Source organism: Bacillus rossius, chromosome 1 (genome assembly GCF_032445375.1).
Source record: "Bacillus rossius redtenbacheri isolate Brsri chromosome 1, Brsri_v3, whole genome shotgun sequence".
Lineage (NCBI taxonomy): Eukaryota > Metazoa > Arthropoda > Insecta > Phasmatodea > Bacillidae > Bacillus > Bacillus rossius.
In genome coordinates this window covers 331,457,572-331,483,504 of record NC_086330.1, presented here as the reverse complement: position 1 = coordinate 331,483,504, position 25,933 = coordinate 331,457,572, and the positions used below count along the sequence as shown (strand labels likewise).

At 45.6% G+C, this 25,933-nt stretch overlaps 1 protein-coding gene across 1 annotated transcript; it reads left to right on the top strand.

Moving 5' to 3' along the window:
* Nucleotides 1–921: 921 nt before the first annotated feature.
* LOC134530306 (uncharacterized) lies at nucleotides 922–25,325 on the top strand. The gene is made up of 3 exons (XM_063365035.1): nucleotides 922–1,077; nucleotides 17,633–21,558; nucleotides 24,948–25,325. Exons 2-3 carry the CDS (start codon nucleotides 17,660–17,662, stop codon nucleotides 25,192–25,194), a joined length of 4,146 nt encoding a protein of 1,381 aa, XP_063221105.1. The 5' UTR covers nucleotides 922–1,077; nucleotides 17,633–17,659; the 3' UTR covers nucleotides 25,195–25,325.
* The last annotated feature ends 608 nt before the right edge of the window (nucleotides 25,326–25,933 follow it).

Here is a 25,933-nt window from a genome sequence, read left to right as displayed (position 1 = left end):
AGATATTTAGGGTACTAAGTGTGATATAATTGCTGTAAACACTTGCGTAAATTATTACACTCGTTATATTATTACACAGATGATTAACGCCAACTATTCATGACAAGAAAATGAGGGGGGGTGGGGGAATCAACTTCGCATGTGAGCCCCCACCTTAATTCTTCCAAAAAAAAAAAAAAAAGGAACATGTGTTAAACAACGCGCTGCCCCGTGAACGGAGTAAATCGTTGAAAAATTAAATAACAAAACACAACGCGCATGACAGTTTAGCGTACGGTCATATATAATACAGGTCTGGCCACTTCCTATCCTTTGCCTTGGCCTGTCTCGTCGGTTTATTGAAGCTCGCGGCGGCCTGCGAACTAACGGCGCTAGTAGTAAGTGTCCCCTTCGTTAAAATTGTGTTAAATAGGCATTTCTTATGTAATATATTATTCCTGATTCCGTCTCATTTTTTTATTTTATCCATATTATTATTATATATTTAGGTGCTTGGTAAATGCCTAATCTGTACCAATGTCATGCATATTTTCCGCATTTGTCAGCTAAGTTGAAGTGGTGAGAGAGAATGCCTCGCTCTTGTATTGTGCCTGGTCGTAATGAAGGTCATATTTGAGCTAAACCTTAAATTTTAAATCTCATACATAGGCATAAACTAGAATTTTTTTGGGTCCATTATTGTTGTTAGTAAATCTCTATTACGATTATTATATAATTCAATCAGTAAAGTAATTCATCACATATTGTTATATTTTCTTGCAAGAATTACATGGGTTTAAACGCTGACCATTTCTTAAGCGTTTGCCAACGACAATGTAAAAACAGCTGAAGCAGTGAAATAAATATTCTGTGAATATTTAAATCGTGACTTCATTCCTCCATGGTACTCTGATTTTGGTTCCAAAAGTTGAACGTTTTCACAACGTGTTATCTTCCGCAACGATAACACTAACAAGTTTTTCAATAATTTCGAATGATGTATTTTGGTCAGCTAAGGCATAACCTGAAAATTAAACTTTTGATACTACAAAATGTATTTGTAATTTTTTTTCAAGGTTGTGAGTCACCCTAACTACTGTAAGTAATTACATTCATTAAATTACAGAATACAGTTTCTATAATTGTCAAATTTTGTAGCTTTAATATCAGCAGCAGTAATAAAATCAAATATGGAGTGGGTAACTGTTCTAAAGTTGAAGTCACTCTGGATGGAAATCGGTTAGAAAAACAAACAGTAACTTTATAAAGGCTAATTCTACGAATTTCTTATGTGTAAACAGCTCAGCTCTCGGTATACGGCGTTTGGAAGGAGTAATTTCGTGAATATGGAACGGAAGTGGATGAACGGAAATGTTGGACAAAGAGGGCGGATCCTCGTGTAGCAAAATAAATCCGTATGTGGTCAATTTCGTAATATAGATATATATATATATATATATATATATATATATATATATATATATATATATATATATGGTACATACCAAACGTATTGGTGTGCCAAATGAAACTTTATTATAGTGAAACTACCCTGGAATATATAAGTCACAGTGAAAAGTAATTCCAAGTTTTAAAATTTCTTATAAAATGGCATTACATTATTGATAACACATAGTCTCCTCCCTAAACTTAAAATGGCTTAATGGTAGAACGCGCACTTTTAACCTGAAGGAAACTGGAACAAATTTCGTCAATGGCAATATATATATATATTTTTTTTCTTTTTTAGTAAAAGTACAATTTAATCATATTATCTATATAATGTTTAATCAGTTCAGTAATCTTAAGTTTTGTTTGTAGGAAGTATTTACTGACTGATTTTAGTCGTTTTAGCAAATTCATATACTTAATGTTATAATATTTGTTTTAAAATGTTTCTGGTCGATATTTTAGTAATGCCTTAGAAGTATAACTTCTAATGTGAGCGTAAGCTTTATGGTGATAACTGTTTTGTGAATTTTAACAATATGGGCAGTATTTTAATAAAATTCCTTGTCTACAATCAAGTTCAAAGCCTGGATCCATTGGACTGTAACTTATAGTTTGAAAAATGCCTGGCAAAAGGCGCCACTTTCGTAATGCTTTAGAGATCCAACAAAATGTTAAATATCTTTGACGCAATGTTCGTCCCAACACAATTTTCCGGGCTAATAAATTATAGGTATTTTTTTAAGTTGCTATAATATTTCCTTATGACTATTCAAGTTTACAAAATGTATTCCAAGATATTTTGACTGCCATAACATTTACTTTGGCTCATCAATACGCTTAGGATATCCCCCGATGTTCGCGAAACATGCTTGTTGCCATCTTGACGAATTCGGTTCGTGGCTATAGCAATATGCATGGCATTGAACTTTCAACCTGTCAAATTTCCGTTATCTGATGCGCATTAATTTCCTTTCTGTAACCTCGTAAATGCAAGCATTGATGATTCCAATCTAGGGGGAGGGGGGAAATGTAACAGGTTCAGCGCTGAGGCATTCACATGCGACGCGATCGGTACTCCTGTTGTTATGCTAGCCCTGAAAAATCAATAGTGCCATCTTGTTTTAAAAATGGGAAAAATTTTCACCGTTTTCCCCTAAATTTATCACGCTCAACGTTATTTCTAATAATTCTGCGTTAAATTCGGTGTCCGAATTTCGTACTATAAGTTTATTTCCAACATGAGAACACATTTTGCTCATTACCGAGGTTAGATGTTTACACATCAGTGGTGAGTACTGAAAGACTTAAGTTTTTTTATTAATAGCAGCAAGAAATTAGCATTAAACTTAACTATAACAAAAAAAATGTGTTTACTACGTAGATGGGAAAGGGGTGTAGAAGATCGTTCTCATTTTGACTTCAATTACTAATGTGGCAGAGATTGCATATACCCAGTGGCGTAGCCAGGATTTGTGTATGGGTGGGTGTTAGGAAGCATGGCCTCCCCCCCCCCCCTCCGTATTAAAGGAGGGGGGGTCCGGGGGTCCTCCCCCGGGGAAATTTGGATTTTAAGGTGTAAAATAGTGCTATTTTAGCAGTTTTCGTTACTTAAAATTAAATATTGTAATGGTAAAAATTTTATTAATTTAAAAATGAAATTTGTTTGAGTGATGAATTAAAATTAATTAAATATTTGGTGCTAAGGGGGGGGGGGTTGAACCCCTAACCCCCCCCCCCCCCCCTGGCTACGCCCCTGCATATACCCACTCCCCGACATCTTACAACAATGAATAAAATCTTGGATATATGTGCTACCTAAAAACCATATAGGCCCTTTCTACAATGACACAGAAACGGAGCCGGATCTCTAGGAAGTGTCCACAATGGCACGCATGCAGACACGCGCACTTGCGGATTAGCTCGGTAATGACCAGCTATTCCATTGCTCCGTGCGACCAGTTATTAAAGCTGAACATTTGGCCGCGGTGGTAGCCATGTTTACGTTTTCAATACGTGACAATTTTATTTCAAGTGTTGTATCATTACGCTGTGGTATATTTTAATTACATGTAAATCTAGACCGTGTTTCGTATCCGATATCAATTTTTTTTTTTTTTTTAAACTAAAATTTTGGTGCTTACCGGTATATGTTATCAACCCACCCACCACCGACCAAATCGATGATACATTCATTATATGATTTTATAATCGTTATGAATCGATAATGTAACGATTAATTTCACAAATCCAAAAAGGTTATTAATGTATCACTGACTAGTAAAATGCTTTAATGTAACAATTGGGCATTTTCCTCGTAGCTGTGTTCGTCACATGAACTCGGCTAAGTAGGATGTCAGGAATTCCCTTTTTGTTTCTCTTCTCTTTTTGTTGCCCCATTTCATGGAGCCCCACAATCTTTCAGTTATTTGATTATTTTGTAGCGTTTGCAGATCCACGAAGTTGTAACTGATTCCCAGTATAATGTATAAAACCCTCACGCCAAATGTTTCTGTACGCACTACAACAATATAGTCAGGTCTAATTTTTTTTTTTTACAAATTAGTTGCAAAACAGTGTTTTCAGATTTGTTTGGAAAAGGCGTTAAAAAACATGCAATAGTCTGTCGGCAAATTCAGCCAAAAACCCGCTGTTTAGATAAAACTCTACAACGTTTTTTTTTCTTTCTTTCTTTTCTTTTGGAATACAAGGATTCATCAATTTCGACGAAGAGGCCATTTCCCCCGATTTGGGTTTCTACCTGCTGCATTCGCCACACGCATACCTCAAGCATATAATTAGAGAACCGAAAATTTCGCGGATTCGTCTGGTCTCAGGGTACAATTCAAAGTCGTAGATGTGTTTAACCCATGTTTGCTTTCCCATTGGTTGATTTTTTGGCGAGAAAAATGTTATCCATGTTAATTGGCACTACCTGATTCGCATATTTCTCTTCTAATTGGACATCGTTGGCTCACGGTCGTATAGAAGCGTGTCCAAATAACTGCGATCAAATCATGAACACTGTGCGAGAGTGTGAAGGTTTGCATTCTAACTTGTGACTAAATGAATGCGCGAAATTTCCGTCCCTCTACATATAATTAATTTATGTGGTCAACGAAAGACTGTGTAAATGTTTGAGTGTTTTGTAGGGTTGAAACAAAATAGAATAAAATACTCGGTGTCTTAAATATAAGTAAAATACAATAGCTTTAACTCTTTCATTTATTTTTCCAAGGTTAGATTTAGTGTTGTGGTAACTCACTGCTCCTTGTAGTGTGTCCGCCCCATGTTACTAATTTTGACAAACGAAATATCCATGGAGTTAAAAAATTGCAAGGATGCGGCTTGCTGCGAGATAGGTGGTCACTATTTGACCTCGCCTTCGCCATTTTCTTACGCCCAAAACATAGTATAATGATCACGTCTGATGACCAAGTATGACTCAGAATGTCCATCGTTAAACAGTCGTTCCCCTTAAGGCTCGGTCTCAGTCATGAGAAATTGTCCTTGCGGCACTCTGGCCGTTGAGGGGTGGAAAGATGAGCAGAATTCAAACACAATGCCTTACCCCCTCTCTAGACCAGCGAGGGAGGTAGGTTTTCCTTCGCCCCTTGGTTACCCTTCACCACTCGTCAACGCATGGGACCGGTATTTACGGACTGCACCCCTCCCCCTCTTCCTTCTTGTAAGTTGTTATCTCACAGGCTACCGTGAGGGAAAATCCTTTCGTCTGGCCAAGGCTCAGTAGCCTCGCATTTCAGACGCGTGATTTGTCACGGCTACTATTGGTAACCCACCACGGCAGTCAGAAGGTGTCGTCTGCGTGTCATTCTGTTCTGTTTTGATATAGTTTGTATAGACCTAGTAACACATGATTTTGCCCTGGTTTTATAACTGGTTTGTTTTTATATCTCAGCGCTATGGATAAGTGTATCAGTATAAATAGTTTTCCAATAACATATTGGGAAAAAATAATAAAAAATTAAAAAAGATAGAAATTTATCTTATTTTCAGTAATTATGGTGTTTATAAGATCTTGTTTGGCTAGCCTTGCGTTGCATTCCTACCAGACATTACAATCTGTAAGTGCGAGGTTTACTTTTACCAATGCCAAACAGCAAATCGACACATAAACACATTGCATTTCTTGAAAACACTGTACCGTTGTCATGTAATTTTCATAACACGTCAAATTCGGCCATTAAAAATACTTAAAGGAAACTACGCAGGCAAGATTTAAATATGCGCTTTTTGACTATTTTCACAATCTTGTTTTCTTTTCATATACTAAATAGGTTAAAATCTAAAGGATCATCCATAGATAATAAATGTTTAAATTTTATTTGAAAAAAAAAAAACATAATCCCACACCGTTTACTTCCTGAGATACGCACATACGCATACAAGCTGAGTCTCACTAAAAAAAAACTACGTCCTAAGTCCTCTTGAATAGATGTATGGGAACGTTTTCAGTTTTCTGTATAATTAGTTTTAAGACGCAGTAATTTACAATAAAATAATGTAAACATCAACGCAAGTTAGTCTCCAAATGAAAAAAGTTGTCCGATTACATGTAAAATGTCAAAGAACCATATTCTAAACTTATCCACTTAAATGTCATGCTGTAAACAAGAAAGCGTGAAAATGTTCTGCATTTCATGGAGTAAAGTGGGAGTACAAATTCGATTTTATATATATATATATATATATATATATATATATATATATAAAGAAATAAAATCGTACATATTTGGTACTTACTACACCAGAAAGTGAACTATAGTTGTTTCTGTAAGATCTCTTCCCCCGGCAGCAACAGCTACAACTGTGAGTAATGGATTGCCATCATGTTCTGACGTCCCTCGGCTTCTGGTCCCTATTTCCCTGTTTGCTAAAAATGTCCGTTATGCCCGTACTGCTCTCGTCGGAGAGGTGTGGGTCCAGGCCGACGTGGCCGGGACCTGGAAATGTGGGACCTGGAGGGATGGTGAGGTAGAGTGACAGGTAGATCGAAAGGACCACTCGCTGTTAATCGGTTCACGAGCTCTTTTATTACGTTCAGAGAGCTTGCCGCGGCCTGGCAGATCCATCGCGGGTTGCGCGCCTCTCCCACGAAGACCCGGACTCCCGGTGACCGTCTCAAACGGCCCACTCGTCCCGACGCGTACCGGCTTTTATCCACGTAACAAAGTTCCTGATAGTCAACTATGTTGTAATGGCACGTGACGCGTGCGCGGCCCCTACGTACTGACTCGTAACGTCTGCGAATGGCACGGCAAAGGTTAACTACGCCCCACACTAAGACACGTGAGGCGTACGCGGTCCTTACGTACTGACTCGTAACGTCTGCGAAAGTTCTGCGACGCGTAACGAAGCTTACGCGTCCCGTAAGACGTGATGCGTGACGTAACTTACGTACTCGCAACTCAGGCACCCACTCGCGTGGGCGGCTCGTCGTGGGCAGCACGGCTGCTGCGAAAGATGCTCGTCCTACGGCTGAGTCGCCGGACCGTGAGCTCGACACCCGTCTCGCGATCAGCGCGGAGCGGAGCGCACGTCCGCCGCTGCTCGAGTCCTGAGTTCAACTACTGCTCTCCCCCGCTCGTCCGCGGACCGTCGCGCGCGGGCGGCGGGGGAGTGGAGGGGAAATCGGCCGGCGTGGGAGAGCGCCACCCCTCGCGACGCGGATGAGCGCCAGGCCGCGCTTACATACAGACACTGCGATACGTTTACAAGAATTACACGATAGTTGCCGATAGTTAATACATACATAACAGTTACACTATATACACACTTAAACGAAGTCGCTGTCATTGAGAAAGAAATATATACACATAGAAATATTTACATAATAACACTGGCGTGCTAGGGCGCACGCGGGTGCGTCCCTAGCCGATGCACACACTGGGGTTCACTGGGGTTCACTGGGGGGGAAAACAGCCCCCCTCAGGCCCGCGTCGGTGGCCAGGTACGGCCTCTGTATCTGGGAGGGTACGACGACTGTCGTCATATGCCCCCCCCTCTCCCGAGGCCGTCCTGGCCCCCGACGCCGACCTAGACCGGCAGCCGCGTCCGCGTCTGGCCACGTGTCTGGTCGTCGGAGTCCGTCACGTCAGTTCGTCTGGGTCGGGCAAACTGGGGCAGGAGCTGCATCACGCTGCAGCGTAACCCCCCGTCGGCCGTCTGTCTCACGTCTCGGGGCTTGTGATGACTCCCCCACTCGTAATCTCGGAGGTAGTGGGGGGCCGTCTTCTCACGCGTGGACCGGCGCAACGCCGGTCCCCTCCCCGCGTGAGCGGTCATCATCGGCTCCCCGGAAGGCAAGTCCAGGACCACCTGCTGGGCCCTGTCGACATCGCCCTCCCCACTGAGGAGCCGGACCGTTACCCCGTCTGTCACGTCCTTGCTCACGTCCGTCCCCGTCACCCGCCGTTCCCAGGGGTGGACGTACCTCCGTCCACGTCTCTGGATAGGCTCCGGCAACGTCACCACTGGTTCACTCAGGTCGACCAGGTCGCCCTGTGCAGTGTTGTCATGCGTCACGTCCTCGATGAGTGGTCCGTCAGTGTCATTGGCGTAGGCGCTGACGTCATCAGGCGGGAGCACGCGGTCCACGAAGCGCTCCAGCTCTGCCATGCTTGCGCCACGCGGACCCCTTCCGCCCTTTCTGACAGGCGTCCTTTCCCCGCCCCCTCCTGACAGTCGCCAACCGCCGTCCCCCCCTTGCTGTCCCCCCGTAGGAGGCTGAGTCGGAGTCGTCGTGTGGGTCCGTTCATGTGTCGTGCCCCAGGTGTTGACGTCCCCGTCAACGTTCCTGCCAACCCCCCGCTGTGACCTGGGGTGGGCGTGTCCCCGTCGACGTCCCTGATCTAGCTCCGGTGGCGTCACCACGGGGTCACCGAGGTCGACCAGTACACCTACTGCGACGTTGTCATCGGTCCTGTCCCGTGTGTCGTCGTTCCCGTCAATGTTCCTGCCAACCCCCCGCTGTGACCTGGGGTGGGCGTGTCCCCGTCGACGTCCCTGATCCGGCTCCGGTGGCGTCACCACGGGGTCACCGAGGTCGACCAGTACACCTACTGCGACCTTGTCATCGGTCCCGTCCCGTGTGTCGTCGTTCCCGTCAACGTTCCTGCCAACCCCCCGCTGTGACCTGGGGTGGGCGTGTCCCCGTCGACGTCCCTGATCCGGCTCCGGCAGTGCCACCACAGGGGCGCCAAGGTCGGCCAGCACACCCTCGGTGACGCCATCCACGTCGTCGTGGTCGTACTCGTCATGCGGGTCGCCTATCAGTCGAATGTCGTCCCTGTGTACCTTAGTCGTCCGTCCGTCGGCGCGACGCACGAGGTACGAGGTGGTCCCCAGTCTGTCTACGATCTCTTGAGGTCCTGCCCACTTAGGGGCCAGACTGGCGCAAAAACCCCTCTCGCCAGCCGACAGGTGATGACACTTAACAAACACCTGCTGACCAGGCTCCAAACGTTCAGGGGGTCGGTGCGTCTGCGGCGTGCGTCTAGTCAGGTAGTCAGCTTGGCGACGTCGGGCGTCTTCGCGCAGATCGTGCGCGGTTACGTCGTGTGAGTCGGGGGGTGAACGCGCCTCCCCGGGCAGGGCGAGGTTTCTGCCCTGCACCAGTTCAGCGGGGGAATGGCCCGTGACCGCGTTCGTCCGACGGCGCAGGCAAAACAGCAGCGTCGGCAGGTGCAGGTCCCACTTGGTGTGGTCCTCGTCCAACCGGATGCGCAGCTGAGTTTTAATGTCCTGATTCCGCCTTTCGGTCGGATTCGCACGCGGTTGGTAGGTGGGCGTCGTGTGATGCTCCACCCCCACCCCGCGCAGGACATTCGCCAGCTTCTCCCCGTGAACTGCACCCCGTTATCCGTCAGCAGGACCGCGGGGTACCCGTATCGCGGGAAGAACTCGCGCTCGAGCAGGGCAATCACGGTGCCTGCCTTCACGTTCGGTACTGCGAACGCCTCCGCCCAGCGGGAGAAGACGTCCGTGACCACAACAATGAATCGCCGACCACGGGACGTGCGAGGGTACGGCCCCATAATATCCACCGCCACAGTGTGGAAGGGATCTCGGGGCCGCCGTGGAACCTGCTGCTCCCTGCCGTCGGGTCGCCTGGACTTCCGCTCCTGGCAACGCAGGCAGGCCCGCACGTAGCGTCTCACTTCTGCCGCGTCGCCAGGCCAGCGGAACGTCCATCTGACCTCCCGCAGCGTCTGTTCCGCACCCGGGTGTCCTGCCAGGGGGTGGTCATGCAGGTAGCTCAGGACCCAGCGCCTCGCCTCGGGCGGCACGTGGGTCCGCCACCCGCTCGTCCTGTGAGCCCCCCTGGTCTGGAGCACCCCGTTCAGACTTCGGCAGCCCGGTACCACCCCCTCCCCGCACTCTGTCAGTCGAGTCTGGGTGTCGGGGTCCCGGAGTTGCGCTGCGTGGACCCACGCGAGCAGGTCAGTCATTGTCTCAGGTCGCGCGTCGGGTGCAGGAGCATTGGAGCATGTCAGCGCGTACAACGCGCACGGTCGCGGCACCGAGTCCTCTACCCCGCGCCCACGCTCAGGGAGGAGCACTTCCTCCCAGCCCTGATCGTCGTGGAACTCGTTCTCAGGATCCGGATTCCGGGACAACTCGTCGGCCAGCTGATTTTCACGTCCAGGAATGTGTTCGACCGTGAACGAGAATTCCTGGATCAGCATGGCCCACCGAGTGAACTTAGACTTCCGGCCCTGAGCGGAGTCTAACCAGCGGAGGCACTGGCTGTCGGTTCTCAGCGTGAATGAGCGCCCCTCGACGTGGTGACGGTACCTCTGCAGTGCCCAGACCACCGCCAGGCACTCCTGCTCATTCACGTGATACCTCCGCTCAGCCTGCCCAAACTTAGCACTGGCGTACTCGATCACGCGTCTCACGCCCCGGTCATCCACCTGATACAGCACCGCCCCCATCCCCTCCTGACTCGCATCTGTCTGGATGAAGATGGGGCGGCTGGGCACCAGGCGTGAGAGCGTGTGACAGTTCCTGAACCGGTGCTTTACCTGTCGCAAGGCCTCGTCCGCGGCGGGGGTCCACCGGAACTTAGTCTTCAGCGACAGTAGGTCCGTCATCGGGGCCGTCACCGTGGCGAAGTCGGGGACGAAGGACCGCAGCCAGTTGAGCAGCCCCAGCAGCTTCTGGAGCTGCTTCCTGGTCTTCGGTGCCCCCTTTCCCTCAATCAGCTCCAACTGCTCAGGTCGGGGGCGGCACCCCTCCGCCATCACTATGTGTCCCAGGAACTCGATTTCTGTGGCCCCAATGTGGCATTTCTTTGGGGCACACGTCAGTCCGTGTCTGGCCATTCGTTCTAGCACCAGTGCCAGATGGTGCGCGTGCTCCCCCCACGTCCTGGACCATATGATAACGTCGTCCAGATAGGCACTGGCGAATTCACCAATGTACCCATCCAGAACACGTACCATCAGTGCCTGGAACGTGGCAGGGGCGTCCATGAGACCAAACGGCATGGCGCAGAACTGGTAACGTCGGCCGTCTGGCGCTGTAAATGCCGTCTTGGGGCGGTCCTCTGGGCATACCGGCACCTGCCAGTAGCCCGATTTCAAGTCAAGTGTCGTGAAGATAGTAGCGTCCCCCAGTCCTGCCAGAGCGTCTGTGATGTTAATCTGTGGGGGCGGGGCGGGAATGGTCAGTTTGTTTATTGCCTTGAAGTTTACGCAAAAGCATAGACTTCCGTCTTTCTTAGTGGCCAGCACCACCCGCGAGTTGTACGGCGAGGTGCTGGGTTCAATCACCCCGTCACGTAACATCTCGTCAATTTGAGTCTGTATGGCCCCCCGTTCCCGGATGCCAAATCCGTATACCTTCTCAAAGGGGGGGCGGTGCGGTACCATCGGTATCCGGTGCTCAGTCACGTTCGTCCGTCGTAGCCGGTCCGCGGCCGCAAATACCTGTGCCTGGGAGGCGAGGACATTGTTGATGACGTCGACGTACTCCTCGGGGACACCGTGCTGAAGATCCTCTAGGCGGATGACTGACTGAGGGGGACTGGGGGGGACCTGGTGCACGCCGTACACCGTCCAGCGCCCCCGGGTGCCGAAGTGCATCCGGCCGGCTCGTACTTCCACGGTGGCGTCGACCTCGTGCAGCCACGGGACCCCCAGGATCAGCCCCTCGCGGAGCTCGGGGACCACCCAGGCCTCGATGTGGCTAACGTGACCAACGATGCTCAATGTTACCTGAGTGATGCCCCCTGCTGCGACGACGGCGTCCCTGGTGGCCAGCTGCACCAGCTCCCTCCGCGGTGTCACTGCCTCCGCTCCCACCAGGTGGGCCGCGATGTAGGTACGGCTGGCGGCGGTGTCCACCAGGGCCAGCATCTCCCGCCCGTTAGCCCGGACAGGAACTCGCAGCAGCTCCGGCTCCTCGGGGCCGACCTGCCCCAGCTGTGCAGTCGTCTGTCCCCCACCGCCCCCGGCCGCCTGGCCGTCCGGGCGTGGGGAACTCGCGGCGAGATCCGCGGCTCGCTCTGGCGTCGACGTGTTGACGTTCCGGTGGTCCACCTCGTCGACGACAGGTCGACGAGGCGGCTGGTCCGGCCCCGGAAAAACCTCCGTCGGGGCCGCTGTGATCTTGGCGGCATCCAGTTGCCCCCGCACGGGGACTGCTGGTGGAATGCCCGCGCTGCCGCTCCGGTTGCCCACCTCGTCGATGGCGTGTTGACGGTGCGGCTGGTCCGGCCCTGGTATAACCGGCCTCAGGGCCGCGGTGGTTGTGCCGGCCTTCGGCTGTCCATGGGGTTGCCCCGGCACAGGGACAGCTGGCGAGGAGCGGGTCTGTTGCCCCTCGCTCTCTTGCGGCGTACTCGGCGTTGGTGTGGTAGGCTCCGGTGGTGGTCGACGAGTCCTGTCGGTTACTGGGTCTGCCGGTGACCGGCGAACCGGGGAGCGGCACCCAGTTGTCCCTCCGCCCCCGGTCCTGCGTTTCCCGCTTGCGACGTGCTGCCTTCGCGCGCCTCCTCCCACGCGGCTCTGGTGGGGCAGAGGCGATGCCAATGGTACGCCTCCGGGCAAAATCGGCATCGCGGCGGACGTTCATCCCTCTCTCTCGTAGCTGTCCGCTCGTGACGTCCCCCTCCTGCCGCAGCTGGTTCCGGACGATCCCTGGTGCCACCACGGTCTGTTGTCTTGCGCGGTCCCGCGCCGCCGGCGTAGCTCACCACGGCCAAGTCACTGTCCGTGACCTCCGTGACGGTCACCCCCCGCGGCCCCGAGCGGGCACGGGGGGTCCTCGCGCCCCTGAGCGCCGTCCTCCACTGCGACATGTCACGTTCGATCACGCGGGCGAGGGCCACGAACTCCTCCGTGTCACGACCAGCCGCCGTTCTCATGAAGGGACGGAACTCTGGTAGCAATTGTTCGACAATAGTTGGCAACGCCGCACTCACGTCCTCACTCATTCCCAATCGGCGGAACATGCGTAACTTCTCATAATGAACTGCTCCGCACTCTCGTCCTCCTCCTGGTTTCGGCAGTAAAATGTCCGCAAACACATTGCCCGCGCCTGATCGTTATCAAACCTGGTCCTGACTTGGCGTACAAAATGTCCCCACTCGGTATCGAAACTCCCAGCCATTGACCACCAGTTCCTTGCCTAGCCGCGGAGCTGTCCCGCCACTCGCGACGCCCACTCCGCCCGTCGCACTTCGTACAGTTTTAAGAGGTGTTCACACTCCCGCAAAAACTCCCGCGGGTCCTCGTTGTCTCTCCCCGCAAACACTGGCAACTCGAACTGCGTGTTCACGTACCGCACTACTGGCCCCTCCATGTCCGCGGGCCTGCCCCCCTGTTCCCGTTTACAGTCCTTGTCCGTGCTGTCCGTGCTCTTCGCGCCTTCGGCCGCGCCGCCGGACCCGCACACTTCGTCTTTTACGTCCATTTTCGCGGAGCCTCCTTCCTCATGCAAGTCTGTTTCGAAACTTATTAGATCGTCTCTCCCTTGTCCCGCCTGTTTCCACGCCATTCCGTCCTCTCGGAGCTACTCACGCGCGGATCGTGAACACAATCTCTCCCAGTAATACAATACGATCCTACCCGGCGCGTTATCTTCAGTCTGGGATACCGCTGTGCCGCCGTCTTGTATTTCTGTCGCCCTCACGACGCGTTATCTCTCGCCGAAACGTCTCGTATTCGCGCCGTTCCCGCGCCGCGATATCTCCCGCCGAACGTCTCCGGTTCGCGACGTTCCCGCGCCGCGTTATCTCCCGCCGGCGCGCCGGCGCGCCGTCTCGAATTCGCGCCGCTCCCACGCCGCGCGGCCGCACCTGCTTCCGTCCTGTCCTGCACCTGCGCGCTTGCGTGCGCTTGCGTGTGCTTGCGTGCGCTTGCGTATGCTTACGGCCACACTAGTTGGGCGCCAAATGACGTCCCTCGGCTTCTGGTCCCTATTTCCCTGTTTGCTAAAAATGTCCGTTATGCCCGTACTGCTCTCGTCGGAGAGGTGTGGGTCCAGGCCGACGTGGCCGGGACCTGGAAATGTGGGACCTGGAGGGATGGTGAGGTAGAGTGACAGGTAGATCGAAAGGACCACTCGCTGTTAATCGGTTCACGAGCTCTTTTATTACGTTCAGAGAGCTTGCCGCGGCCTGGCAGATCCGTCGCGGGTTGCGCGCCTCTCCCACGAAGACCCGGACTCCCGGTGACCGTCTCGTACAGCCCACTCGTCCCGACGCGTACCGGCTTTTATCCACGTAACAAAGTTCCTGATAGTCAACTATGTTGTAATGGCACGTGACGTGTGCGCGGCCCCTACGTACTGACTCGTAACGTCTGCGAATGGCACGGCAAAGGTTAACTACGCCCCACACTAAGACACGTGAGGCGTACGCGGTCCTTACGTACTGACTCGTAACGTCTGCGAAAGTTCTGCGACGCGTAACGAAGCTTACGCGTCCCGTAAGACGTGATGCGTGACGTAACTTACGTACTCGCAACTCAGGCACCCACTCGCGTGGGCGGCTCGTCGTGGGCAGCACGGCTGCTGCGAAAGATGCTCGTCCTACGGCTGAGTCGCCGGACCGTGAGCTCGACACCCGTCTCGCGATCAGCGCGGAGCGGAGCGCACGTCCGCCGCTGCTCGAGTCCTGAGTTCAACTACTGCTCTCCCCCGCTCGTCCGCGGACCGTCGCGCGCGGGCGGCGGGGGAGTGGAGGGGAAATCGGCCGGCGTGGGAGAGCGCCACCCCTCGCGACGCGGATGAGCGCCAGGCCGCGCTTACATACAGACACTGCGATACGTTTACAAGAATTACACGATAGTTGCCGATAGTTAATACATACATAACAGTTACACTATATACACACTTAAACGAAGTCGCTGTCATTGAGAAAGAAATATATACACATAGAAATATTTACATAATAACACTGGCGTGCTAGGGCGCACGCGGGTGCGTCCCTAGCCGATGCACACACTGGGGTTCACTGGGGTTCACTGGGGGGGAAAACAGCCCCCCTCAGGCCCGCGTCGGTGGCCAGGTACGGCCTCTGTATCTGGGAGGGTACGACGACTGTCGTCAGTTCTTTGTGACCACGTTTCTTGGCCTCTTCAATTTCTTCCTTCACAGCTGTTTTCATTTCAGTTTGCGCAGCCTTCGCCCAATGTTCCTCCAAATTGTCATATTTTTTAAATGTGTTAGGTGACATTCATGGGATATCCATTTTAGTCATAATTTATTCTAGCTGAGACTGTCCTCCGCCAGTACTTATAGATGCTGACACAGCAGCAGTGTTTACATCCATGGATTTAGAGCTCCGTTTTATATTCGTCCAAACGGTGGATTTCAAATCGCCCAATTGGCATTTCAGTACTCTTCCCGAATTCAGGCCTTCTCTTTTCTCAGAAATGGGAATCATATTTTTCAATGAACAATGAAAGGGAATGTGATCATCAAAGGTTTTTAACAGTTGGAAAAGGAAACCGATATCAACAATACTTCTACTTTTAAAGGAATATGCACATTTCTGTGTACTCGTATCAATATCATTGATGTTTCTGGAAAAAAACTAAAGTCACCATATACGGACAATGATAAATGCGTACTGCGAAGTGCAATAGAAAACTGTTTATTTATATGGTTGCTATTAAATACCTAAAAAAAATATATATATAAACAGTACAATGGTACAATTTGTTTGTAAATAGTTATATGCAAATAGTTTCCCCTCGTCAATACTAACACAACGCAGTTTATAACTGTCGGCGAGTACGTTTAGTTTCAGGGACATACAGTCAGGTAGAGGTAGGGACAATTTTCAAATGTTGATTTCAAAAGACGTAATCTTACCGTGAACAGCCTACACGGTAAAACAATACATACAGTAAAACATGTTTTATACTTTTTTTAAAAAAATTTGAAACTAGCTGGCAATAATTTTATGGTGACAATACACATTATTTACAATATACATTTTACAAGTAATTTGTGTGTGGTCTACCAGCATCATATATCTTGTCGAATTGTCGAGTGAAGATATTTTTTTAAAAGGTTTGGCTATAATTTATTTTTAAAATCGCAAAATTCTGTATGTGTAATTTTATACATTTTTGAAGTAGCTCATACCGCCATAGATAAGTGTAAATTATCTAATTTAAGTAATTACCTTAGTTTGTATTATTGTACTTCTGTTAAAAAAATAATAATAGTTTAAGAAATTAAAAAACATGCTTTGATAGAAAAACAGACTAAAAAGTAAAAATAAATAGTTTAAAAAACTACCAATACACGCTTTAATAGAAAACCGAACTAAAATAAAGAGTATAACATAATTTTTAATAAATTTAAATTAAGAATAGTGTGACTATCAAAAACCATTATTTAATTTTAAAAATGTGTGGGGTGCTTTTTAAGATATTTCCATAATGACTCTACTTTTACCAATATCTGTCAATAAAATATTACAACAATTGACATCAAGCACCCCACGTTTTTTACAATAATTTATTTTTGTTTATCATACTATTCTTAATTTAAATTTATTGAAAATTATTTTCTACTTTATGGTTTGGTTTTCTATTAATGCGTGTTTTTTATTTATATTTTTAATTTTTAGTTTGGTTTTCTATCAAAGCGTGTTTTTTAGTTTTTAAACTATTATTTATTGTTTACTTTTTAGTTTGGTTTTCTATTAAAGCGTGTTTTTTTTAGTTTTCAAACTATTATTTATTTTTACATTTTAGATCAATTTATCATTAATGTGTGGTTTTTAATTTTAAACGATAATTTATTAAGCTCCCTCTGGAAACTTTATTTCATACGAGTACATGGTGCAAGACACTACCGTGTCTCCGGGTATAAAAAATCGCTAATCCTGAAGATTCTTATCAGGATAATGGGTCAAACTGGTACTTTGTATAGAATGAAACTCGGTGGTGCTTTGTCGTCTCGAGCTAAACAGGGCCCGCTCCCGCGACGACGAAGTTAAAACAATAAAACTAATACCTGGAACGGGGGAAAGACATAATTCACCCGACCGACCACTTTGTGCATCTTCGTGTATTGTCGGAAGCAAAAAAAAAAAAAAAGGGTCGCAGGTAAGTTGTGGCCACAGCGGGTGGTACCCCACCCCCTAAACCTCCCTTGCGAAAGTCCAAGCTCTCGCTGTGCCGGAGCGCGGAGGGGAAGGATATTGCCGGTGGTGGGGGAACAGATCTCAGGGTCGCGTATTCTTGAGGCAAATGCCAGAACTAAATATATATATTTGAAATACTGTTTATAAGCAAACCATCTATCGAATGTACACAAATGTATCTATATTCAAAATCGTCGTAATATTTCCAATAGCTGTATTGTAAAATAAAACCATTTTTTGATGATTAAAAAATGAACAAATATAACATTTTTTTAAAATTATTAAGAACAGTTAAGCCGCTAACTTTTACTATGCAGCCAATGTCAACAATGTCTACTTGCTGTAGATAATTAATTTGATGCTTTAAGATGTTTCTAATCTGTGCTAAGAGTGCAGCAAAATGAACACTTTTTCCCATTGTGTATCTGCTATGAGACTGAGCCTTAAAATGGTTGTTTAAAACTGTTCCCGCGGTGCCAGTGTTTTTGGGCGTAACATGGCGCCAAAGATGAGCTTGAAAAAGAAGCTTCCCCCGATCGCCCACGTGATAACACAGACATTGCCGGACGACAGGCGTGTGTTCCACAGCGAGGGACAGCCATGGTGCGGCCGGGGAGAAGGAAGAGCGAGGACCGGGCAGGCCGCAACATCTTCGCGGAGGGGTCGAGTGGCCAGGGCGACTCGGACACGGGCTTCGCGGCCGAGGCGGCGCGCGCGCAGAGCCGCACCGCGAGCATGCCGCTGCTGTCGCAGTCGGACGTGGGCCGCCAGCTGGTGGAGAACTACGCCAGCGAGACGGGCATCGACCACAGGCGGTCGTCCGCCACCCTCGACCTGGACACGGTGGTGCGGGCCGCCGCCATCAACGCGGGTGGCCAGCGCCACGACGACGTCACCTGCCTCTACAGGAAGCCCGAGGAGGAGAGCCCGCGCAGCGCGGCCGACTGTGGCGCCGGGAACCCGCAGCTGTGCGCTTACGACGAGTTCGCGTTCCAACCCCTGGTGGACTCCATCATCAGGGACCAGGCGGGCAACGAGCCTCGCCTGAGGACCCTCGCTCACAACGCGGCGAACAAGTGGCTGTTCTCTCCGCACAAGCCTAGCGCTTCTCAGATGTCGTATGAATGGGGCCAGGACGAACGGAAGAGCATCCTAAGACCTGAAAATAGTTTTCCTTCTTCACACAACTTGGATGCTTACGGTGGATTTGAGACTACTGAACTGCTGCACAAGAGCGCTTCGAGCATGTGGCTTGAAAGCACATCGTCTGAGAAAAGCTCTACTCCGAGAAACCATGATTTGGCGCCACGAACGTCTGTTGAATCTGTTAAGCAAGAAATGGATGACAGTGACTGCTCAGATTGTACATCAACCACCGTGGTCGTGAAAGACAAAGGAGCAAAATATCCAATACTGAGATCTGAAGATATGAGCAACTACAATCAATTTCTCTCAAATTTTGAAGTCCCTAATGCAAAAGCTACAACAGAGGAGTGCACAACCTCTGTTTCAGCAACCTCTCTTGAATCAGACGTTCTTAGAGAGATCTATGAAAGAAACAGGAGCGCCACGTCAGAGTTATGTGAAGAAAATTTCGGAGAAGGTAACTACAATGCCCAGATTTTGGGACAAATTAAAATAAGAAAAAATACAAACATATCTGGTAACTTGACTCTCCAACAGAGAACTGAAAGGATGACCAACTTTGTAATTCAAAAGTTACAGGACAAAGGCCCTGGAATGACTGATATAGCTAACAAGAACATTAAATATGAAACAATCCCGAATAAGAACAAAAAACCAATTACAACAGAAAACGTTTACAAATGTGGAAAAAATAGTATAGATAGCTGTGTGTCTCCACAAAAAGAAAACCATTTAGTAACAACTGAGAGGAAACATGTTCGATTACATTCAGATACATCAGAGAAGAGTGATGAATATATAAACTACACAAATAAAAATTTTCTTAATACTACTGAGTATAATTTTTATGATTGCAATAACCATGGATCTAAAAAAATGCAACATTGCATTTTTTTAAGCTCGTCTGAGTCAGGTATAAATATCACACAAAATTACAATCTGAAACATTATTTTCCAACAGATACCCTAAAACCCGCAACTTCTCGTAGTGACACAACAATTTCCTATGGATCAAAAATAGACAGAATGTCAGACCGATTGACTGGAGAAGCAAAGAACGTATCAAGGTTGGAGGCTGAAAAGCCTCTAACTGAAGATAATTCTTTATGCAATTATGAATACACCAATTTAGAGCGCTCACTGGCCTCGAACATAAAAAAGTATGAAATTCAGTCATATTTAACAAGTTCCAGCAGTGAAACTTCAATAAGTTCAATGGAGTCTTTAGTTTTACAAGAAGCTGCTACACGCATTGATCCATCTACTGAAGAACTTAATTGCAGTAAACCTGTACCAAAAAAACCTGAATTGCATAAAAAAGAAAACTTTACTATCACTCAAAAAGATTCAAAAGATATAAAAATCAGACACAGTAAACATAAAAATGATTTGAGCACTTTTGGCAGAAAACACATTATCACAATTGCTGCTGATGATTCTGATAGCTCTATTGATTCTGCAATACTCAAAAAAGCTGCATATTTGGGCACTGATAATAAAGCATCTAACTGCACCTTAAAGAATAGCGAGTTTGGTTCTGAGGACAAACATGAGAACCCTAACTTGTATCTTGCAAATAAGACACAGCATAAAACTAGAAAAAATTTGCTGCAAGAAGTACAAGAAATAAAATCCACTAGATCAAGACTGCCCAGAAAGAAAAAATTATCTCATCAGGATCAAGCAAAGTGTGAAGCATTATCTGACAGCAGTTGTGTATGTGATAGAAAACTGGGTAATAAACTTGAACAAACAGCTGACAGTAGCGAAATTGACGGTTCTGACGATCTGAGTACCATGTATGGATTGTACTCTTCCTTAGAACTGGGAAGAAACAAGTCTGATTGTTTAATTCAAATAAAGAGAGGTCATAGCTTACGTGTTCCAAAAACAGATGTTTTGATTTATTCAAATCACAATGTTAATCAAAATAAAACTGAAAGACATAGGCATGAAGGAGTTGATCATAAAAGTAAAGTGTCCAGCACTAGGAAAGTTGAGATATCAGATGAAGCAATTGATTCACCAAAAGAAAAACTGCCAAGAAAAAAACAGAAAGGAAAAAACTCTAAGCAACGTGGCTTGAATATTACTGAAAATAAAAAAACTGGACACAATGCACGACAAAAGGTAAAAGATTCTGTTATTAAAATAAAAGCAGCACACAGCCCAAGCATATCCAAAAGTGATGTACTATTGCCACCAAATAAAAACATGCTTCTGGACATACATGGTCCACAAACATACTACAATGAAGGCGACAAAAAAAGCACCTCTGGATCAAGCAGTACTTCAGAGAGCTCTATAGACTCTGACATACTCAAAGCGGCAGCAGGCCATTTGTCTCCTGATCAGGAAATAATAATTGGGGATGAAAAAATAAATAAACAATGTAATCCAAAGCATTTACAGGACAAAACCCAAGACTCAATCATGTGCAAAGAATCAGCAGTTCAACAGTCCCCAGTTGAACGGAAAACACCAGAAACCAAGAAAGTGGACAAAAAATATTCTGTCACTAACAATGTGGAAAAGACTGAGCCTACTCTGCGCCCACAAGTTGCAACCAAAACTAAAACAACTGAAATAGAGATAAAGAAGAAGACAAACTTTCAACTAAGAAAGAGCATATCCCACACTTCAATTCTGAACCAAACAGAAGCAATGTCCGGGCCACAATTCACAACCCAATCACCGCAAAAAATTCTTCAGTCAAATCTAGTTCGTAAAGAAATGGCAAATATAGCATACAAACAGAGACCTAAAAGTATATCTGGGAATTCATTAGATTCAGAGATACTGAAAAATGCAGCTATCTGGACAATGGACGAGCCAGAAACATTTGATGCAGGCGCAAACCCTAGTTTGCATCATTCTGCAGAAAATTTGAATGATATAAAGAGACGCCACTCAGATTACACTTTGGAGAGAATGAGCGGTAAAAGCTCAAGGGTGTGTGTACCACTAGTTCCAGTATATCATGTCCAAAGCGTCGAGCCTCAAAATAAACCTGTCTTTCATGCCTATAGCTACATGGCTGAAAACGACATATACAAGACGGGTCTTAGCAGCAAAGAAATAACTGAATGGCTGGACAGGACAAAGATTTTTCATGTTAACGACACTCTGAAATCTAATGTAGAACACCCGAAATTTGCTGTAGAACACCTGGTATCAGACACAGAATTTCAAAATGCTGTGAACATCATCTACAGGAAGATCATTGGTCAAGGGCCTATAGCACCAGACTTCGCCAGACGCCTGTCAGAGGCAGTAAAGCAAATGGCTAGTTCTCCAACGCCAAAGCGACCATCCTCCAGAACAAGCCTTCTGGACAAGGAAAATTTACATATGTACGTATCATAATTGCTTTTTTATTTGCAATACTATAGATTGTGCATAATTTGCAAAAGAATATGGTTCTCATATTAAATTTAAAAAAACAGGTGGCACTAGTTTAAATGCTGCAGAAGAAATTTGACTGTTGATTATTTGAATTCGGTTGTTCTACGAGTTTTTTAAAAAATTGTATTTTTAAGTTACAAAATTTAAATGAACTTATTCCCAACTTACAAAAATAATCATTTACTTTTAAATATTTAACAGGTCTTGATATTAATGAAAATGCAGAACTATTCAATATTTAACTTCAAAAATCCTGATCCATGAAATCAACACCTTCAAACCTGGTCATTGGTTATTTAGATGGTTTTAGGTGACAAGAATTTGTTTACACTTTGAGCCTTACTGTTTCCTTGAAAAACAACTTTTATTTCTTTAATAACTCTCACACACTTATAAGAATATTTACTTTGACCAAATTGTAACTGCACCATCAGAAATTATGTTTAAGACATGACTTCCTACAAATCTCACCAATGTGTTATTAAAACTTATACCACATGGATGATTCCATTTAAAAGGAATAATTGGTTTTAATTCATATTATATATATATATATTTAAATAGCCTACTTCTATTTAAGCCGTGAGGATTAAAACTTTTTTCACAATATAATTAGGTATATTTGGAAACACTGCCTCTCACATGTGACAATAAATACAAATCTACAACCCCTCCAAATTCTCGCTTTGTTTATCTTCCACAGATTATTAAATAACAAACATTCTGAAGATTATTATAAAAAATTTCAAAACTAATAAATCTATATTAGTTTTGCCAAATCATTTACCTGAAATTGCAAGTCAGAATAAATGGTAGTATTAAATGCATGCATGACATCTTAAATAAATTATCCCCGCCCCCCCTTTTATATTCTAGGAAAGAAAGTAATAATATGTATTACAGTAGGTAAAATAAATTATGTAAAAATATGCTTTCATGAATTTGTTACATTTCTAAAAATTTCCCAATGGTTTTTAATGCACGAGATAAAATATAACTAATAAATGAGTTCAGCTGTCCCTCACATGACAGTGGAATCGCCCAGATACACTACTTAAATCTGTGACATTCCAATGTTGAAATTAGGGGAAATTGGTGCTGGATGACAAATGCCTGCTACTCTTGCAGTCACGCACCAGGAACTAGCTATCAGTTGATTTGTAAGGCAGGTTTCACTATTACGCGGAAAAGTAAAAACGGAAACGGATTTGGACCCGCAATATATTTACGTTTCACTATTCGTCTGCAGCTTCCATAATTCACATAAATGTAACAAGTAACAACCATTGAGATTGACATTCACTTTTACAAAAAATTAATTCAATTGAAATAATTTGATACGAAAACCAAACACAGCCAGGGTTTACATACAACATACATAATATTGTAAAAATGAACCACAAAGAAATGATAGACCACTAGATATTGTTGTAGTTAAAACATAAACAAACATGGCTACCACAACTGCCAAATACAATGCTTCTATGGATCGCAGGAGTAACATAAACGAAAGTGTTGAACATTTCCGAGCTAATCTGTATGGGTTTATTGCAGGTACTCCAATACATAAAATCCATCTCCGTAATAATCGCTCATGAAGTCATGAGTACGAGTCAAGACTGTATGTTCACACCGGTTACGTCAGTCAGGAAGCAAACCAGTACACTCAAGATTGAATAGTAGCCCGATTTACAAACACTCACCACCTTTCTATTATCGTTATCTATAAAGGCTGTTTGTATACTTCTGCATATAAATTTAAGGGGTGGCAGAGAATGCCAAAACAAACAGTTATTGTTAAAGAATATATGTCCGGAAATTGACAATCGACATACAGTTAGATGAAAATTTTAATTTTTCGGGAATCTAGGCACTGCTTCAGTGGCAATTGCAGTACAGTGGGAGAAGACTGATGTGGGTTGAAGATTGCGTCATATAAGCATGAGTTTGCAATGTCAAACATGTCGCACCCCAAAATAAGTGTTTCTGCGGTGAAGCATGTCCCCACCTACTTTCGTGAACATTCATAGCACATCGATTTCATGTTTGCAAGCCAGATTACATGTTGTAGTTTTGGAATTCCACACCGTCTCAACCGGCGTCACGTAGACGTGGCTTTTAATGATACCCCGTAGGAATAAGTTCCTGTGTGTTAGTTACAGCGATCAAGGGGCAACACGACTAAACCACCCAAACCCCCCCCCCTCCACTATCCAGGTAAAGTGATGAGATGCTGTCGCACAGCACTTGTTGAGTGGGCTGAGGCATCACATGTTGTTCCTCACAGCTTAGCTTAGTGGCATATGGTCTAACAGTTCTGGCATGCATGATGTTTCAGAAAGTGGAGGTAGCCATTACCGTACACTGCGCATATTGCCCAAAGCCAAACCTGTACACGTATCTCAAACAACCATCCACTCTGCTGTACACCAGACTTCTGGTTGCTAGTGTGAATGGCTAACTCTAAACGTCTACGCCTGGCTCATTGACCTGCTTCTCGCGGAGAATCTCAACACGATACACATGCTGCCATTGTCTCCCTAGAGTCACGTGAAATAGAAGTTTGCAAGTTACACTTTACACCTGTAACTTTACGAACATACATCACTAAGCAAGAATTGCTTGTTTTGGCACACCCTGCCATCCATTTCATTTATGCCCAGCAATTTCCAAACATCCCATAAATTTAAGATTTAGCCATAAGTATCAATCATTAGTAATCATGAGGCATGCAAATCCAGGATAAACTAGTAAATCAGTTTCCCTTGAAACAACGACAAAAAGAGACTAAAGCTGTTTCCAACATACTTCCTTAAAGACATTTTAGTCTAAAGGATCCTTGAAAAGTGCACATCTTTAAGTATGTTGGCAATTTTGGTTGACCTTCCAAATAGTTGTAACGATCCATACAGAATGACAGATGCAGCCTTTTGTAAACAGACAAGTAGCTCATGTTCATTCAAGCATACTTGCGGGCTCTTGAGGGATTGTGGCACTATATTTGAGTAGAAATGTAACGATAATTCTGTTTATTAGCCAGCCAACTGTTCTGCACACTTTTATATTTATCTTATGACAGTCAAATGATTAACTTGATTGTGTAATAATTGAAAGAGTGTAAATTATTGTAAAGGTAAACAAATGATTGCCGAAAAAATTGTTTCTTTATGGGTGGTATTAGTGGAAAGAATTTAAAAATCTTCTCACTGAACATAGTTTAGGTAAAGGACTGTTCCAGGAATAAGGTGTAATTTTTTTTGTAGTTATTTTCTCACAGATAACACTGAACGTGGGTTCATCTGTGCTTGGCTGAAGGAATGTTCCCTGTGTATTACAGAATGAACGATAGCAGGGCCCAAGGAGACGAGTCCTTCTCAGTCCACGAAGAGAAAATGAGGCTAACGATGCAAGCGAACTCGCAACCCGCACCAGGCCCTGCGGCAACAGGCACTAACAACTTGCAGCAGCTACAGGCAAAAGGTGGTCTTAAGAAGAGCTGGAATAAAGAACATAAGGCTGCTTTGCTGCTCATCTGTGCAACTATAGCTGTTGCTGCAGCATTATATACGACTTGGTTTAAGTGATACAAAAGAATAAATTTAAACTTGTGTTGTGTCCTTCCTTATACCAGAAGTTTGTTAAAATAAGGTAAAAACTGTTAAATTGTTCCTTTATAAATTTATATTTTAAAATAAAATGTAAAAATCACTCATAATATATTACTTTTTTTATATCAACAACTTCTCCCCTAATTTAAGTATACAGTTGCACTACAGTTTAGTGTAAAATTTCAACATGCTAATAATACAGAGGAACCTTTTATATCAGTTCTTTATGGCATGCTATTTACTAAGGAATTTCCATGGTATGTGCCACTAGCTTTTCACCCAGGACTTCGCTCGAATGACAGTAAAAAAATTTTTTTCAATGAGAAAATAATCTGTGCACCAGTAGAAAAATGGAGAAGCAAAAGTTCTGAGGGGGAAAGCAATTGAGAGGAAGACATCTAATACACAAATAGAAAACAGTTCATCAACTCATTTAGACACTGGTAAAGTAATTGTGACTTACAAATAATCACTCCATTATTCATAGGTATAATTATTTTGGTATTATAATGTATTTAAAAACTACCCATAAACCATTATAATCATCTAATGCATGAAACCACAATAAATATACCCAATGACGGACACAGGGGGCAGGATAGAGATCGATATACCCCCCCCCCCCCCCTGAAGTTATGTGGAAGAATATACAAGATTTCGGTGAAGGCAGTATACATATTATTTTTGGTGATGCAAGGTGAGATGTTACAACAAC